Source organism: Polyodon spathula, chromosome 12 (genome assembly GCF_017654505.1).
Source record: "Polyodon spathula isolate WHYD16114869_AA chromosome 12, ASM1765450v1, whole genome shotgun sequence".
NCBI classification, from domain to species: Eukaryota; Metazoa; Chordata; class Actinopteri; order Acipenseriformes; family Polyodontidae; genus Polyodon; species Polyodon spathula.
The window spans coordinates 42,713,543-42,730,616 of record NC_054545.1 but is presented as its reverse complement, the minus strand read 5'-3'; the positions used below and the strand labels follow the sequence as shown (position 1 = coordinate 42,730,616).

General features: G+C 49.9%; 1 protein-coding gene across 1 annotated transcript; it reads right to left on the bottom strand.

Annotated features, from left to right (window-relative positions):
- Nucleotides 1-689: 689 nt before the first annotated feature.
- Nucleotides 690-16,777, bottom strand: med1 (mediator complex subunit 1). The gene is made up of 16 exons (XM_041265652.1): nucleotides 16,594-16,777; nucleotides 14,582-14,688; nucleotides 14,204-14,282; nucleotides 14,050-14,104; nucleotides 13,222-13,354; nucleotides 12,548-12,576; nucleotides 11,964-12,035; nucleotides 11,353-11,427; nucleotides 11,090-11,253; nucleotides 10,895-11,006; nucleotides 10,323-10,447; nucleotides 8,396-8,523; nucleotides 7,895-8,096; nucleotides 6,431-6,526; nucleotides 5,608-5,713; nucleotides 690-5,424 (listed from the first exon to the last, which is right to left on the bottom strand). The coding sequence occupies exons 1-16, from the start codon at nucleotides 16,736-16,738 to the stop codon at nucleotides 1,614-1,616; spliced, it is 5,439 nt and encodes a 1,812-aa protein (XP_041121586.1). The 5' UTR covers nucleotides 16,739-16,777; the 3' UTR covers nucleotides 690-1,613.
- Nucleotides 16,778-17,074: the final 297 nt, after the last annotated feature.

Below are 17,074 nucleotides of genomic sequence, written 5' to 3'. Positions count from 1 at the left end.
TGATTTACAGGGAAACGAGAAGAGGCAAGAACCTGCATTACCCCTTTAATAGAATCTGGAGCTGATCAGCTGCTTGCTATTTCCATCACTGCACAGCAACTGCAGTGTTTAAAACACCACCAACAGATCATAACAGTGCCTGTGATATTTGTGCTGAAATGCCCTGGGTCATTGCCTAGCTGCTGCCAAGCTCAAAGCTGAAGAAGCGAGATGTCCTGTACATTTCACTGTGCAGGTCTGTATTTATTTAAGTTTATTTTTAATTTGATTAATTGTAAATTGAGTTAAACTCCATTTCTTAATGAAACGCCTCACATTAGTGTCACCACACTGGCTGTCTTCCACCTTATTAATGTATATGAGCCTTTATTCTGCTGATTCATATTCCTTACAAACAGCAGGTACAACAGATGGCAGGTTTATCCACACAGCCCCTGCCCTGCAAACTCAGCACAACACTGTCCCTTGAAACACAGGCGGGCACAGCTCAGAGAAAGGGAGAGGCTCTCTCTTTAAAGAAAGAGCTTTTAAATCAAACAGAAAGGCAAGCATGGCAGAACAGAGAGGAAGCTGCTGCTCAGGCGTGTTTTCACTTGACATTTTATCTGCAGCTTTCAAGGTCAGCAGTTGGAAGTTAGTGCTTGCTAACAGAGCTTTACGAAAATACACAAAAAGCAGCAACTAGGAAATTTGTCAATGAAACATTTATTTAAAAAGCATCACAACATCCGTTCGTTTTTGCGTTGTTGTAGTTTTTAAACATTGCAAAAAACCCATCAGCTCAGCTACAAAAGCAACTGAGCATTACAGCAAAGAGAATAAAAGAGTTTAAAAAAATAACAGAAACTACTAAAAACTCCACAGTCTGGGTTATACAGTATATATAAAAACAAAACACGACAAACTATAAAACACAAATTACATATTCATTGATACCCAGCAGGATAATTTGCAGATGGCTGGGCACACTGCTAGATAGCTTTATATTGGAGCCTACGTGTGTGTGTGTGTGTGAATTTCCCATGTAACCCCATGACTCAGTCCTTATTAGGAAGCTGCATGAAGCCTGCCTGGGCAAGCCAGACTCTTTGAACCAAAGCATTCACAAACACAACTTCTCAGCAATGCTCCCAAGCTGCATAGGCAAGAGATCTGTACAAAGTGATACTAGAAAAATAACAAGGTAAAAAACAAGAAAACAAGTACTTTAAGATGCTAACTTGATGCATGCCCCTCTTAAATCTCTATCTACATTCAGTGATTGTTGTTAGCTTACATCCTCAGCACAGATCTTACTATTCAAAGCAGAGGGAGATTGCGTTACAGCAAAGAGATGTTTTCAGTAAACTAAGAAACAAGCAGACAGGCGCTTCGGCTTGTGGCTTCTTCAGTGCACCAACGGAGTATATGGGGGGTGTTTCAACAAACTCAAAAAAGGGATAAACTGGTAAAACGTCGTGTTGCTGATTCATCGGATTTCGGCTCATGGCTAGACCACGTTGACAGAACCGTACCAGCTCTAAATGTTACTGTATCAGGTCCCTTCAGAGATAGCTGCCCCAGCCGGGCCGCTGCGGGACTGTTTACAGCCCCCTCCCCCGGTCCTGGCCCGGCTACTTGTTCAGGAAGGGCTCCAGATTCCCGGTGAGCGCAGAGTCCATGAGGTCATCATCCTCGCTGCGCAGGTACCCGGGAGAGGGGCGGGCCTGGCGGTCGGGCCCCAGAAGGCTCAGCGCCGAATCAGGGGCCACAAGAGGAGACTTGGACCAGCCGTCTGCCTTGAGGGCATGAGAGGCTGAGGAGGAGGAAGAGGAGGACTTCTTCTTCTCTCTGTCTTTCTCCCGCTCTCTCTCCCTCTGCTTCTTCTTCTTGTGCTTCCTGTGCTTGTCGCTGCTGGCTGTGAACTCGTGCTGCTGCTGCTGCTGCTGCTGCTGCTGCTGCTGCAGGGGCCGCAGGGAGAGCTGCTCCTCCTCGGAACTCGGGCTGTTCTGGTGGGACCTCCCTGCCACAGAGCTGCTGCCGGACTCGCTCTCGCTGTCAGGGTTCTGTGGGGTGTACCCGGGGGACTTGCTGTGGCTAGGGGAGCAGCGCTCGTGCTTGGGGGTGGAGCCGCTGAAGAGGGGGGACCCATACGCCTTGGACCCCGATATCTGTGCCCTCAGCCCGTCCCCCGAGCCATCTCCCCCGACCCCGGGCTTCTGCAGGGTGACCTTGGCCTTGATGCTGGGGGAGCCCCCCTCCGGCTTGCTAATGATGATCTTGGCCACCCCGGTGCTGCCCCCCTTGCAGTCCGCGGTCTTCTTCTCCCCGGAGACGGACACCTTGGACTTGCCCTCCTTGTCTACTTTCTCTCTCTTCCCGGACGAGTACTCCCCCCCTCCGGGACCCCCGGACAGGTGTTTGGAGCTGTGCTGGGGCTGGGACCCCATGCCGGGGTGAACCCCTCCCTCGCCCCCTTCCTCCGGGCCCCCCCCGGTGGTCCCCACTCCGTGCTTCAGCTTGTCGATCACCGCAGTGAGGGACGGCTTCTTGTTTCTGCTGGGAGACTTGCCCTTGGCGTTGGGGTTATTCCCTCCCCCTCCCCCGCCTCCTCCCCCATATTGTGACTGGGCGGCAAAAGAGCCGGAGGAAGAGCAGGAGCTAGAGGAAGAAGAGGAGGGGTTAGACGAGGACACCCCTTGCTGTTTCTGGGACCCCATCCCTCCGCCCCCGCCCGAGAAAGATTTGGACCCTCCTCCGGACATGTGCGAGCCCCCTGAGCCCATGGGGGACTTGGCTTTCGAGGAGGGGGGTGTTCCGGGGAGCTGCTGCGGCTTCATCGGGGAGCACAGCTTCTCCGAGCCGCCAGAACCCCCACCAGGGCCCCTGGAGTGGGACGGTGAGATGTTGGGCTTGCCCAGGCCAGGGTTAAGGAGGGACCCAGGAGGTTTGCCCCCCTGCGGCTTCATCTTCCCGCCTCCTCCTCCTACTCCTCCTGCTCCACTGCTCAGCCCGTGCTTGGAAATGGGAGAGGAGCCAGGCTTTCCCCCTCCTCCACCTCCCAGGCCCTGTGTCTTGGACTGTACCCCCAGGGGTCCCCCTAAGGCCCCCCCTGCCCCTGCCCCCAGCTTCGAGCTGCCCTGGCCCATGGTGCCCTCCCCCTTGCTGCCCTTGGTCTTCGATGAAGATGAGGAGGAGGAGGAGTGGGAATGGTGGCTCTTGCTGCCTCCCCCCGTGCCCCCGCCTCCCCCTGCAGAGCTGCTGGAGGTGTAGCCCCCGTGTGAGGAGGTCTTGCCCCCGCTCAGTGTACCCTTGGGGATCTGGATGGTGATTTTGGGGATGGGAGGTGTTGCACCCCCTGCAGGGGGTGTCTGGGACCGACCCGTGGAGCTCCCCGGGGATTTGGAGCCCCCCCCAATCGGGGCTGCGCTGGACGGGGGGGTGAAGGGCCGCCCCCCCGAGCTGTGGGACGGAGACTTGCCGTCGGGGTCCAGTTTCTTGCGCTTGGGGGGCTTCTCTTTGCTCTTGCCGTCGCTGGAAGGGGTGCGGCTGCGTTTGCCCTGCTTGCCTTCCGAAGATCCCATACCCGGCCCTCCTGGGACAGAGCCCGCCCCCTCTTTACCCCCCCTCATCATCTGCTGCTGCTGTAGCTGCTTGGCAGCCTTGGCGGAATCTCCCTTCCCATAGTCGCTGCCCCCCATCGGCCCTCCACCGCCTCCAAGTCCCACCAGCAGGGGGCTCTGGTTGCCTCCTCCGTGAGTGGAGTGAGAGGAATGGGGCTCCCCCATGTCTGAGCTGGGCAGGGGACCCCCCATCAGAGGCTTGCCCCCGCCCGCGCTGCCCCCGAATATATTCATCTCAAAGGGGTCTTTGAGCCCCGAGTCCGGGGTGTGGTGGGGGTGCGAGTGGGGGTGTCCCTGGCTCCCGCTCTGGGGTACGGGGGTGATGGATTGCTGCTGGGGGACCCCGGCCCCGAACCCCTTAACCAGGTCGAGGTCCCCATCCGCACTAGGGCTGCTGTCTTCGAAGTAAGAAGGGGGGAAGCCCTGGCTGGTGAGCAGCTCAGGGTTGAAGTCCACGGCATCGGGGAAGAAGTTGTTGGACGAGGAGTCGCTGTTGGGCGTGGCCCCTGCTGTGGCGCTGGCCTCCGCGATCAGGTCAGCGGGGTCCGTGGAGAAGGGGTTCTCGTTGCTGCCGGCGTTGAAAACATCCGGGTCGAACAGGGTGCTGCCCTGTCCCGAGCTGGAGGAGTCGCGAATCGGGGTACCGAGGCTCCCCAGGGCTCCCAGACCCCCGTCATCGGGCCCCAGCCCACCCCCCTGCTGCTGGTGGAGGTGCAGCTGGTGGCCGGCCAGCTTGCCTGCCTGCTCAGCGATGTCCGACAGGATGTCGGTGACGTCGGCTCCAATGCTGTCCGAGCTGGAGAGGCGCACCATTCTGCCACTGTGCTGGGGATGCGGGTGGGAGTGGGAGTGGGGGTGGGAGGAAGGGGCTGAGCCAGGGCCGGACTGGTGGTGATAGGGGGCTACCGCGGGGGGCGTTCCGCACTGGCTGGGCGCCGGGGTGAGGGTGTGGGGGGTGTCCAGCCCATCGCCCGGTAAGTTCACGTCGAACAGGTTCTGCGAGGAGGCGTCAGCATCCATGGAGAAGAGCTCTCGGTGGAAATCCTCCTCTGTCTGGGGCTGCCTGGCCCCCCCCACGCCCCCGCCCGGCCTATCCGAGGGACGGGGGCGTTTCTTCTTGGATTTGCCCCCTGAGGAGGAGGAGGAGGACCCCCCCCCGCCGCCCCCCGGCCCCCCAGAGGGGTCGGTCCGGGGCGAGGAGGAGTTCTGCCTCTCCAGGGGGCTGGAGCCGTATAGAGTGCTGAAGTCTTGAGGCGGGTTGTCCTTTAGCAAGTTCATCAGCATGGGGTGATTCTTGGTGTTGCTGGCTGGGGAGGAGGCTGTGGGGGGCGTGTGCTGGGGCTGGCAGGAGGGGGGGCCGTTAGGGCCGGGGGGCGGAGTGGAGCCGGGGCCCACGCTGCCCGTGATCTGAAGCAGGCTGGTCAGAATGGGGTTCTGGGTCACCTTGCTGAAGTCGTCCCCGCCCTGCTGCTGCTGAGACCCGGAGACCCCCATGTTTGAGGGGTCGCCCCCTGCCACAGGTGGCCTGTCCTTGTGCACTATTCCCATCCCGAACAGGGTGTTGATGGGGCCAGGCTGGTAGGAGCTGATGCACCCCCCTCCTGTCGGGGTCATGCCGCCCGCACCTCCTCCGGGAGTCCCCAGGGGGTTTCCCCCTACGCTGCCGGTGCCCATGCCATACCCCGGGCTGCCAGCAGGGGGCAGGTTCTTCTTCACCATGTCTTCCACAGTCTCGGCGATGAGGGACAGAGCCGGTGTGTCAGCCTGGATAGTCTCAGCCTTGCGACGGATCGCTCTCATTGTCACCGGGATAGACATGCACCTGGGAGGAGGAGAGCGAGGGAGAAGGAAAGAGAGGATGAAGGAGGAGGAAGATGGGGAGAGAGGAGGAGGAGAGAGCGAGAGAGGTGGAGTGTATATTAGCGTTTTTACTTTTAAACACAATTGTAACTGTGGCAGCAATCGAGGCAGACAGCTAGAGAAAGCGGCAGGGTGGGAGATGTACCTCTGCACCACCTTGGTGATGAAATCATCTGTGCAGATCAGCGCGTCAGACAGGCCCTTGTACAGCTTACAGCAGACCTGCCGCGAGTCCACCACGTCCATCACCACTAGAGGGCAGCAGAGAGGAGAGAGCATTTACAATGAAGGGAAAACATAATGCATGTTTTCATTCTAAGCATTTGTTCGACACAGTGTGTTCCCTACATTGTAAATAAAAACGTGATTAAGAATAATTTAATTAAAATGCTATTAATAAATTAAGCATGGTTGTAACAGCAGTTTAAGTATTGTGTAAATATTTTGTCTAATAGTTAGAAAGTACAATGCTTATGGAGGCTCTCAAGGCTTGTTTTCAAAAGACATCGGCACAGATATTTACAAACTAGTGAACTACCTGTGTGTGTGTGTGTGTGTGTGTGTGTGTGTGTGTGTGTGTGTTAATAGAGAGAATATATGCATGTCTCCAGTCATGGGTTTCATGCTGCCATGTAGATAGTATTGTCATTGATTTGCCTCATTGCTGCTGCACTGTATGCATCCAGGGCAAGTCAAACATCAGAAAAAAAAATATCACAAACTGCGTCCCTTCCTGCGATTTCAATCAGTGTGTGATGCCCGCTCTCAGGAGGTGTTTTTTGTGACGCGATCTCCGCCAGAGAGATGCGACGATGGCATCGGGCATCTACAGACTACCTTTACATTCAAAGTTTTCTTCCAGACTGTTGTCACAATAAAGGTTTTCTTGTGTTTTAAGCCTTTTAAAAAGTTGGGTTAAACCAGGAGGCTGGGGGGAGTGGGGAGGGAGGGCCGGCTGTTTCACTCACCGCAGACCAGGGACTCGTTGACGGGGTGCTGGAAGGAGACGCTGAAACTGGTGTCAGTGAGGGGACAGACCTCAAACTGGAGCAGACCTGGCGTGTCTGAAACACAGCGAAATACATTACAGCAAACCAGGGAGTCAAACACAGTGAAATACAATACAGCACGTTACTCTGACCAATCCCTGTCCACAGAGCCTGTGTCGTTTCAGACTATGGCAGCTCAGAGACTATCGGCCAGCCTGCCTTCATTACAAAGTGCAGGTGCCCGGTTTTATTATCAGATACGTTGTATTCACAAATAAAATAAAAAAAATAAACTAGATTTAGATCCACCTGCAGTTTCTAAACAGGAGGGTCTGACCTTTTAGTTTAATTGACGGGTTTATAGAATGTAGAAAACGGACAAACGAGGGTGCAACATTACATCAGTATAAAGTTCTAATAAAAAGATTAAGCTGGACAAACATTAGTCACTGCTCATAACATTAATAAAAACTAGGTCACTTATTTAAATGCTGCACCCTCGTTTTCTTGGGGGGGGGGTTAAAAGCGAATTTTGTTGTTTTATAGTAAAACAGCACAAATTAAAGTGATTTCATTACTGTTGTTATCGTAGTATTATTAATACAGTATACCTTTGAAATTTGAATGATTGTAGATTAAAAGCAGTAAGTGTGTTACAACCAGTAAAACCAGACTGATCTAAACTAATAACAATACTGCAACAACAACAATAATAATAATAATTTGGATAATCAGGTTTAATGTACAGGGTTTGGCTGTGAAACAATTAAATGGGTTTTTACATCCTCCTTTACTTTCTCATTTAAGTGTGGAATGAAGAACAGAACAAGAATGTGAGCGAGTGAGAGCGAGACTGGAATGTAGCACAGAGAGAGAGAGGTTTTTGTAATTGTGTTAATTGTTCATATAAACGGCTGAATTTGAGCAAGAAGCAGCTGCCTGCGTGGAACCTGCTTTCACTTCACATGCAACGTTAGGGTATTTTAGGAAAAACGTATTTTTCTAAATATTGTACTGTTTGGGGGAACTACATTAGGGTTACCAGGCATCCCGGGAAAACTGGGACAATCCCAGTTCTCAGCATTCCTTTTTTGTCCCGGTCAGAACCAGTAAAATTGTAAATAGTCTTAAGTTAACAGCAGAGTAAATGTATTAGTCATGTGTTAGCGCCATTCAAAAATAAAGCAGCAATTTTCCTGATTAGTTATTTAATCATTCTGATTATGTGTATCACATCGATTGTAATAAATCGATTGTAATCAAATCGATTGTATGAACTGATGAAAAAAGCGCCCCAGTTTTTCACTGTGGAAATCTGGTAACCCTAAACTACACTGTGCCCTGGGTAGCTCTTGTTTTCCTTACTTTCCCTTGTGATGCAGTTCCCAATCATTCTCGTTAGTTCTCAGTAGCCCCCTGTAGCCCCCTAGCCCTGTGACTCACCCTCCCTGAGCTGGGTCCTCTTGACGCAGCTCCCGATCAGCGTGTTTATGGCAGCCTGGTGGCGCAGCAGGTCCAGCAACGCGGGTACCTGGGCGGGGTGGCGGAACGGGATCTTACTCAGCAGCGCCCCCTGCAGGCTCCGGCCCTCGTGCACAGGGGCGTCACGGTTCAGGAAGTAGCAGTGCTGCTGACCAGGCAGCGACTGAGAGCGAAAACAACAACAACAAAAAAAATTAAAAAATTCATTGCTACACATTCCAAAGAAAAGCAGCATTTAAAACAATGGAAAACACATTCAAATGAAACCTTCAAAAATGCTTTTATACTGTTACAAAACTCTCAAGATTGTATGTGTGTGTCTCAGTGTGTGTGTCTGTGTCCGTATGGGTGTGTCAGTATCAGTATGTGTGTGTGTGTGTGTACGTGTCTCAGTGTGTCTGTATGGGTGTGTATATGTATCTCAGTGCGTCTGTCTCTGTGTGTGTGCGTGTGGGTACTCACAGCATAGAAGCGCATGGTGTGTGCATGTGGAGGAAGCATGCCCCCCCCCTCCTCCTCCTGCAGCTGGCTCTGAGTGATGAGCTCATACAGAGGGGCCAGGGACGGGGGGGCGTCAAACACAGGGATCCCTGAGAGGGGGAAGACAGAAACATTTCAAAATGATCCGTACAGTTGCTGACAGCAGGAAAGCTTGTGTCTCTTAATCCCTTCCAGTACAGAGCCAGGTCTTGCACAGTGTACCTGAACTCAAGGTGTGCTGACTCATCGACTCACGTGCTGAACCGCGATATTTTACATGACGATATAATTATCGATACAGTGAACCCGGTATCAACATTGTTTTTATGTAAAATTGTATCTGCCAATACAAATTTGAGCATGCACTAGTTTGTGTCTACAGTGATAATTAGATATTATTATTAGCATGTCCCCCAGCAGCCTCACCTACTAATCACTGAGCGAAACAGAAGCTGAGCAGAGGTGGGTTATTAATATTGATAATCTCATCAGGCTGACGGTGAAATTCGATCTGCTCTGGCTGGTTTAAAATCCAGTGTTTTTTGTGAACCACAACATGTAGGCTCACTTAGTGTTCCTCAAGAAAAAACGCAATATAAAATAACGATATTTGTTTCAAAAAGAATGTGCATTTAGGAGAACTGTTTTGATTCAGAACTTTTGAAAAAAGTTTGTTTCCAAGAACTGTGCACATTTTTATTTTAGTTTTATTATTATTATTATTATTATTATTATACCATCCATGTCAAAGAAAAAGCGTGAAATTGTAGGCTAACTTAGGTTCCTCAAGAAAAAACGCAATATAAATAACGATATTTGTTTCAAAAAAATGAATGTGCATTTAGGAGACGTAGTTTTGATTCAACTTTTGAAAAAAGTTGTTTCCAAAATGTGCATATGGTTACATATGTAAGTTGCATATTATTATTATTATTATATTATTATTAATTACAGGACTCCATACTCCAAATGGTTTGCATTTGTAAACAGTTTTTAATATTATACCAACAATACGTTTTTTGCTTTAAAAAGAATTGGATGGGGTTGGTCAGGCTGCAGAAACAGATCTTGAACTCAATGCGAAATATTAATATACCAACTAATATTGGTAACTCAGAAACGCTGCCTCTCCCTTTAAAAGCGTGTGTTAATGGTTATTCATGTGCAATGACGTTGGTCTGTACCGGGGGAAAAAACACATTTTATCACATGTTAAAGGACCGCAAGACGAATGGTAATAAGTAAACTAATAACAACAATGTTACTGAATACAAATGCTTGCAAGCGCAGATGGTTGCTGTATTAACACCAGCAGAATACAGGAACCCTGGTTTCAGCTCACTGAGATTTAAACTTGTTTTTACTGAATAGTACCATGTAATCATAAGAGCTGTGTGTGTTCCATGCGGTCAGATCAGGACTTCACTGACATGGAGCATGCTGTTTCCCACGTTACACTGCACACAATCAGAGGTGCATTCACCAAGTCCAGACACAATGCTTACAACATGCTGCGTTCACTGCAGCCATCAGAACGAGGCAACAAACAAGTGAGTACAGACATCAAGATCCTGTTTTAATATCGTAACAAGTTGGTGTATTTCAGGCAGGTTGAATATAACAGCCATTGGCTTCTAAGGCATCAGCTGTGTCTGGATTCCGGATTAAAATACAGTTTAAACAATAAACAGGAAACAAAAGCAAAACAGGCTGTCTGACCAAAAGTGCTTTACCAGTGTTATTGCAAACACTTGCACAAGCGAGACAATCGTGTGATTTGAACATTTAATTTACTGTATTGTGATACGTATCGTGAAGATACCCCGAACTACTGTGCTGTTACCCCTGCCCGCTGTGTATGTGTGTGTGCACGCTGTTAGCCCTCCCAGCCCCTGGGCGGCGCTCTCACCGGTGCAGCTGTGCAGTCTCTGTATGAAGGAGAGGCAGACGGGCATGGGCCGCTCCAGCTTCAGGAAGAAACAGGCCGGCAGGTCCACACAGTTCGTATTTGTTACCGAGGAGAAGGATGGCGTGCTGGAGTTCAAACAAAGGGTTAACGACAAGAGAGAGATAACTACTACAATCAGTAACTGCGATTGTGCAAATAACACTTGGGTGCTGTGTGCAGTGTTTTCTGCGAGGGGGCTGGCTGTACAGCAGCTCTACTGAAACAGTCTGGTATAGAAGCACAGGCACCTGCTTGTGCAGTTACACAGCACCTGACCACTGAAGTACCTACTCCCGAGCAGTAAGGCCTCATTAAAAACACCAGGGTCCAATTAACACTGACCACACCCCAGACAGAGACTCTGCTACAGGGACTCCCAGGCTCTGGGTACTGCACTGAGCTATTCCCTGCTTGCATTCTAGTTCCTCGGCACCCCATGGATTGCTGTCCTAGTCTGAATGGCTATATGCACTGTGCTGTGGCTCCCTGCAGTCCCTGGATTTGATCCAGAGGCACTGCGAGGACATTCTTACCCCTTGCTGTCGACTGGGTGCGAGCCGGTGACCAGTGGGGCGATGGGCAGCTTGTACAGGGAGACGGTGCCTTCGATCGTCACGGACACGTTCAAACCCAGCGAGCGCGGGACTGCAGAGACAGGGGACAGGCATGAGACAGAGGTGGGACAGGGGACAGGCATTAGAGGAGAGGGAAGAGCACAGCGGCCTCACCATTGCTGTCATTGAGGTTGAGAAGGGTCCCCGTTCCCTCCTCGAAGATGTCATAGGGAGACACGTAGCACTTGAGGTTCATCAGGTGACCTCCGCTACGCTTGGTGAGCAATCCCACGCTGCCGTGCAGGATAGTCTCCACAGTGCTGGCATTGGTAGCAGACCTGAGACACAGCAGCACAACACCGTGTATACACCACTACATATACACACACTGCATTACAAAACATATGCTGCCACACACACACAGCTGCTGCCCTTACCTGAACATGTGCATCATCTTACTGAGGTCAATCTCCAGAGACTGCAGGGATAGATACATCTTTGTCTTGAGCTTACTGTAACACATGAGCGTGTGGGACAGGTAAGGAGGTTACACAGCATTCGAATACCAGAGAGGACCGGAGAGTGTTTTACACAGGGGGGACAGGAGAGTCTGTTACACGGGGGAGGGGGGGGGACGGGACAGGAGAGTCCTGTTACACAGGGTGGGGGGGACAGGAGAGCGTGTTACACAGGGGGGGAAAGGAGAGCGTGTTACACAGGGGGGACAGGAGAGCGTGTTACACAGGGGGGAAAGGAGAGCGTGTTACACAGGGGGGAAAGGAGAGCGTGTTACACAGGGGGGAAAGGAGAGCGTGTTACACAGGGGGGACAGGAGAGCGTGTTACACAGGGGGGAAAGGAGAGCGTGTTACACAGGGGGGAAAGGAGAGCGTGTTACACAGGGGGGAAAGGAGAGCGTGTTACACAGGGGGGACAGGAGAGCGTGTTACACAGGGGGGGAAAGGAGAGCGTGTTACACAGGGGGGACAGGACAACAGAATGAGGTTTACACAGCTCAGCGAGACAGACACAGTGTCACACAGACTCACTCATCCCCCGGCAGTTTGTACAGGTTGACGAGGCCCTTCAGGTGCTTCGAAAACTCTTCAAAGTTCCTCTCCCTGGAGGAGAGAAGGGAGGAATACACTGAAAACACTTGATGACAAACTAGTTGAACCAAAAACACTAATACTGTGTCAGCGCTAGGGTTTACTGGGCCCTGGTACAAGACTGTTAAGTTGACCCCCCCCCCCCCCCAAAAAAAAAAAAAAAAAAAAATACAGAAAAGAAAGAACTGCACAGCTCTGCCCCAGCACAACCGCTAAAGAAAACCTTATGAGAACAAATACATCAGCAGCAACAAAACATGGTCTAACGTTATCAATCAAGAAAAGAATAAATCAAGTGACAGTATAAACATTTTAATAAATCAATTATGTACCAAGATGAATCAATTTCATTAATAACTCGATTTAGTAACTACTGAAACGTGTTTGCACTTAGAAGTCACAGAGGCATTGCATTTTAAATGTAATATTTCTTTAAAAAGCAAACACTCTCAGTTATAAAACTCGGAGGTCAAGTTGACAAAGTTTCAACCTTCATCTTTGTGGCTGAGACTATAGACACTCACCTGAGATGCACTACCAGCTCCAGACAACTCTGAAACGAGAGAGAGAGAGAGAGAGAGGGAGAGAGAGAGATTCAGATTTCAGTGCTACATTTTTTTGATTATTTTTGTTTTGGTTAATATTTGTATTCAAATCTTTAAATAACATACATGCAATCTTATAATACAAACACACTCTCAAACACATAAAACTTGATCATTCATACAAGTCTAAATCAAAACCCGGCCACAACCCACACACCCCCCTGCAGTGATGACAATGATTACACAACAGGAACTGTATGAGAATGTTCTAACGCTTGTTAAAAGTCACTGTTTTACTTTAAGAATATAAAGAGCCATTTTAAAATATAAAAGCTGTAAAAATAAATAAATAAATAAATACAAATAATAAAAAAACACCGCCCCCACCATGGCCCATCGGTCACACTGTTGTTTGTTAATGTATTTATTTTAACCTTGAACCCGATGCCAGGCAGCGTGCACTCATTACTACAGATCTCTGGCGGATTTGCATGGTTCAGTAATTCAGCTACTCTGCTGTGCTGTATAGAGGCCCTTCCTCAGATTCACTTTATATTTTCTGACATGTGAGGACGATATGAGTAAACCAAGAGAGAAGAGCTGTGCACAGCTTCACTGTGCTGGGTCCTATGAAGCCCCTCTGATCCCCTCACCGCTGGGTTCTCCCCGTGATGAGCCACCTTCACATCCAGAAGCTGCCCCCCTGAGTCCAGCTGCACCTCCACATAGAACATGTCTGAGGTGATGTAGCACTCGGTCCCTGTGGGGCTCAGGTGAGAGCCGAGCCTGGGAGAGGGGGAGAGAGGGCGATGGGGAGAGAGGGAGAGGGAGAGGGAGAGGGAGGGCTACACAGTGAGTCACACAGCTAGAGTCTCAAAGCTCTTTACTCAACACCACAACTTACCAAACCAAGACACGCCCTTTAGAGATGAGGCCTCAGCCTTCCACACACTCAAACTGAGGAGATACAGAGACAGACACAGCACTCACACAGTGACACAGCACGCACACTGACAGAGATACAGAGACAGCACTCACACAGTGACACAGCACGCACACTGACAGAGATACAGAGACAGCACTCACACAGTGACACAGCACGCACACTGACAGAGATACAGAGACAGCATCACACACACAGACACAGCACGCACACTGACAGAGATACAGAGACAGCATCACACACGCACACTGACACAGTGATACAGACAGCACGCACACTCACACACTGACACAGCACGCACACTGACAGAGATACAGAGACAGAATCACACACACGCACACTGACAGAGATACAGAGACAGCATCACACACACACGCACACTGACAGAGATACAGAGACAGCATCACACACACTCACACCGAGATACAGAGACAACACGCACATTCACACACTGACAGAGATAGAGACAGCACTCACACACACTCAAACTGACACACAGATACAGAGACAGCACTCACACACATTCTAGGTGACTCACCCATTCTGTCGTGCAATTGACTCCAAGCGGTCAGTCATCGAGGGAAGCGAGGTCACTGTGAACAGGACAGAGAGAGAGAGAGACCACAGGGGATTAGTGTAGGGCACCACTAAAGGTGTGCGTCCTCATCCCCCAGCCTCCACTGCACACTCACCCTTCAGCGCTTTCTGCAGAATCTCCAGACAGCTCCCCAGGTGCTGGTGTCCTCCCACATTCAACACAGCCCGCTTCTCCTGCAGAGACAGAGGGAGACAGAAGCGGTCAACTGAAACTCTACAGACCCTAGGGCTGTAACGAAGGGTACATTTTCATCTTCAAAGGTTCGGAACACATTAACGAAGGCAGGTTCGAACCTTCAATACCCCTATACCCTGCACCCCCATACCTCTCTAGCCTGTACCCCTATACCCTGCACCCCCATACCTCTCTAGCCTGTACCCCTATACCCTGCACCCCATACCTCCTCTAGCCTGTACCCCTATACCCTGCACCCCTATACCGTGCACACCATACCTCTCCAGCCAGTACTCACCATGGATTGCCGCACCAGCTTCATGGTCTCCTGCCAGGGCCGTGCCGCTGTGTACTTGCTGTGGAGCCGCTCGAGCAGAGCATTCACCCGGCTCAGCCTCTCCATCTCTGAGGAGACAAGAGACAGTGCTGTAACACTGTGCTATACAACACTGCACACACACACACACACTGCACAGCATTCACCTGGCTCAGCCTCTCCACCTCTGAGGAGACAAGACAGACAGTGCTGTAACACTGTGCTATACAACACTGCACACACACACTGCACAGCATTCACCCAGCTCAGCCTCTCTGCTTCTCAAGAGACAAGACAGAGGGAATACTGTGACATTACAAACACACACAGGGACATAATGCAATCCACACACACAGCATTCACGCAGCGAGGTTGCTGGCTACAGCACTGCACTACCGGTAATCTAGTACAGTGCTTCTAGGGTCAAGTACCACAGACAACACTTGGCATTAGGGGGGTGCTAGGGACGCAACTGCACCCGGGCTCAGCCTTTGGGGGGTCCCAGCCCGAGCCCACTTTAATGACTAGACGTGAAAAAATCTATAGGTGCATTCTACTCCACTGGGAACAGAAAACAGGCAAACAAAAAAAAACGTTGCAAAGTAGTATTGGTGGACTGTCAATCAAAACACAAATTCGCAAGCCATAGCTGACAGATTATCTAGCGGCGGGACTCAGAGCTAAACCCCCCATTTGTAGAGGGAAATCAAAGCCATGGGGGGGGGGGGGATACTTTTCAAATAGGGGGCTTCAGCTAAAAATAGGGGATTGATCTCCTTAGTACATTTTCATAGTGTTCTCTTTTAAAAATATTAACCCAGCCATCTGACAGTGACGGCCTACTGCAATAGCCAATAGTACATGTCTTTTACCAAAAGGTCCCGCCTTACGCTTGACTCTTCCACCAAATAAACTTCTCCACTGCACTGAACATAGCAGAGAGGCAACATATAGAATTGGTACGGCTCTTGATTTACAGAAAATATTTTCAGAGCAATTTTGTACTATGTTATGTAATATTTACATTATTATTTAATAATAAAATTGTGGCAGGGAAGCATTGGGATTTAAAAGAAAATCCAAGCTAAAACTTTAACAAAACAAACAAACAAATGACAGTTACTTCATTTATTCATTTATTCTACTGCATTTACGGTTTGATGCTTGAACCCTCCTGGTCTATGCCCTCTCAAGGCTGCCAGTCACAGAAGTCATGAAGCCTCCTCGATGTTAAGCTTGCAGTGGAGAGGACAAGATTGCAGGAGCTTTCAGCCAACCCCACATCCACTGCAGAAATCCACAAGCCACACTGACAGCACTTCTAGCAGAGACGACTAATAAACCTTCTTAGTGATGCCTAATTTACAGCAACACCTCAATTACCTTTTAATCTGAGGAAGGTAAATACTACCTATGCAACTCCCCCTTTCCAATAGAGGTATTGTGTAAATGGGGGGAGGCTGGTTCACCAACATGGTGAATTGAGGAGTAGCATCTGGCAACCCTGCAACTGAGCTCTCAATGACTTAACTAAACCCTTAATTGCACCAATTATTTGCTATAGGTCGTTTTAATTGTTCGCAGCTCTTAAACAGTTGGAGATTTCAAATTCATTGTAAAATCGTATAAATAACTTGATATCTGCAGCTTTTTAGGAGCTGAGAACAATTAAAAGGATCTAATTAAGCAAATGATCAGTTCAATTAAGGGTCTAGTTAAGTAATTAAGAGCTCAGCAGGAATGGAAACCAGCAGACACAAGGGGTTCCCAGGACCGGGGTTGGGAAGCCCTGGTGTGACATTCAATATTTCGGCTTGCCCATTGTTCAACGCCACGCTTTTAATGAGCACCCTGCCTCTACACCTCCACACGAAAGCCTACCTGTATTACTGCACTACTGTCTTTGCTATCCGTGTTTACAACAAGCAGCCGCTGCACAGGCCCCTCGCCAGCCCCGCTCCCTCGCACGCTTATTATCGCCATCGCTCTCTCACCTGTGGCCGCATCCTGCTTCGAACGATCCCCGGTCGCCATTCCCCCCGCGCCAGAGGCCCCGGTCTGGCCCGCACCCTGTGCCCCGGGCCCCAGCTCTCTAGCCGGGCTGCAGCCTGGCGCAGAAACACCCGAAACCGCCGCCATCTTCACAACAAACCTCCAGTCTTACAGTGACGGAGAGCGGCGCTTCCGAAAGAGACGGCCACTGACGACATCAGTGCGCGTCTAACGCAGCAGAGAGACGAAGATTCAAATAAATAAATACCTCACACAGAAGTCATTTGAATTGTTATGCGTGTCAGTAAGGAGTATTAAACACCACAGACTGCACCGCCGGTACTTTGCTGTATGCATCTGGTTATTTGCTGAATTGTAAGGAAATCTTCCCCCGAGATGAAAATAAGTACGATACAAAATGATTGCTAACAATCCTAAAGAACCAATTTTGTTTTCACATTTAGATTAGTATTTATATTAGTA

What these genes read in the sequence shown, in the direction of transcription:
- med1 (XM_041265652.1), bottom strand. Translation starts at nt 16,738, where the DNA reads ATGGCGGCGGTTTCGGGTGTTTCTGCGCCAGGCTGCAGCCCGGCTAGA. An exon ending in ATCACGGGGAGAACCCAGCG is followed by an intron (nt 12,577 to 13,221) that starts GTGAGGGGATCA and finishes CTCTCGTTTCAG; the next exon opens with AGTTGTCTGGAGCTGGTAGT. An exon ending in ATCACCAAGGTGGTGCAGAG is followed by an intron (nt 5,425 to 5,607) that starts GTACATCTCCCA and finishes TCCTCCTCCCAG; the next exon opens with GTGCATGTCTATCCCGGTGA.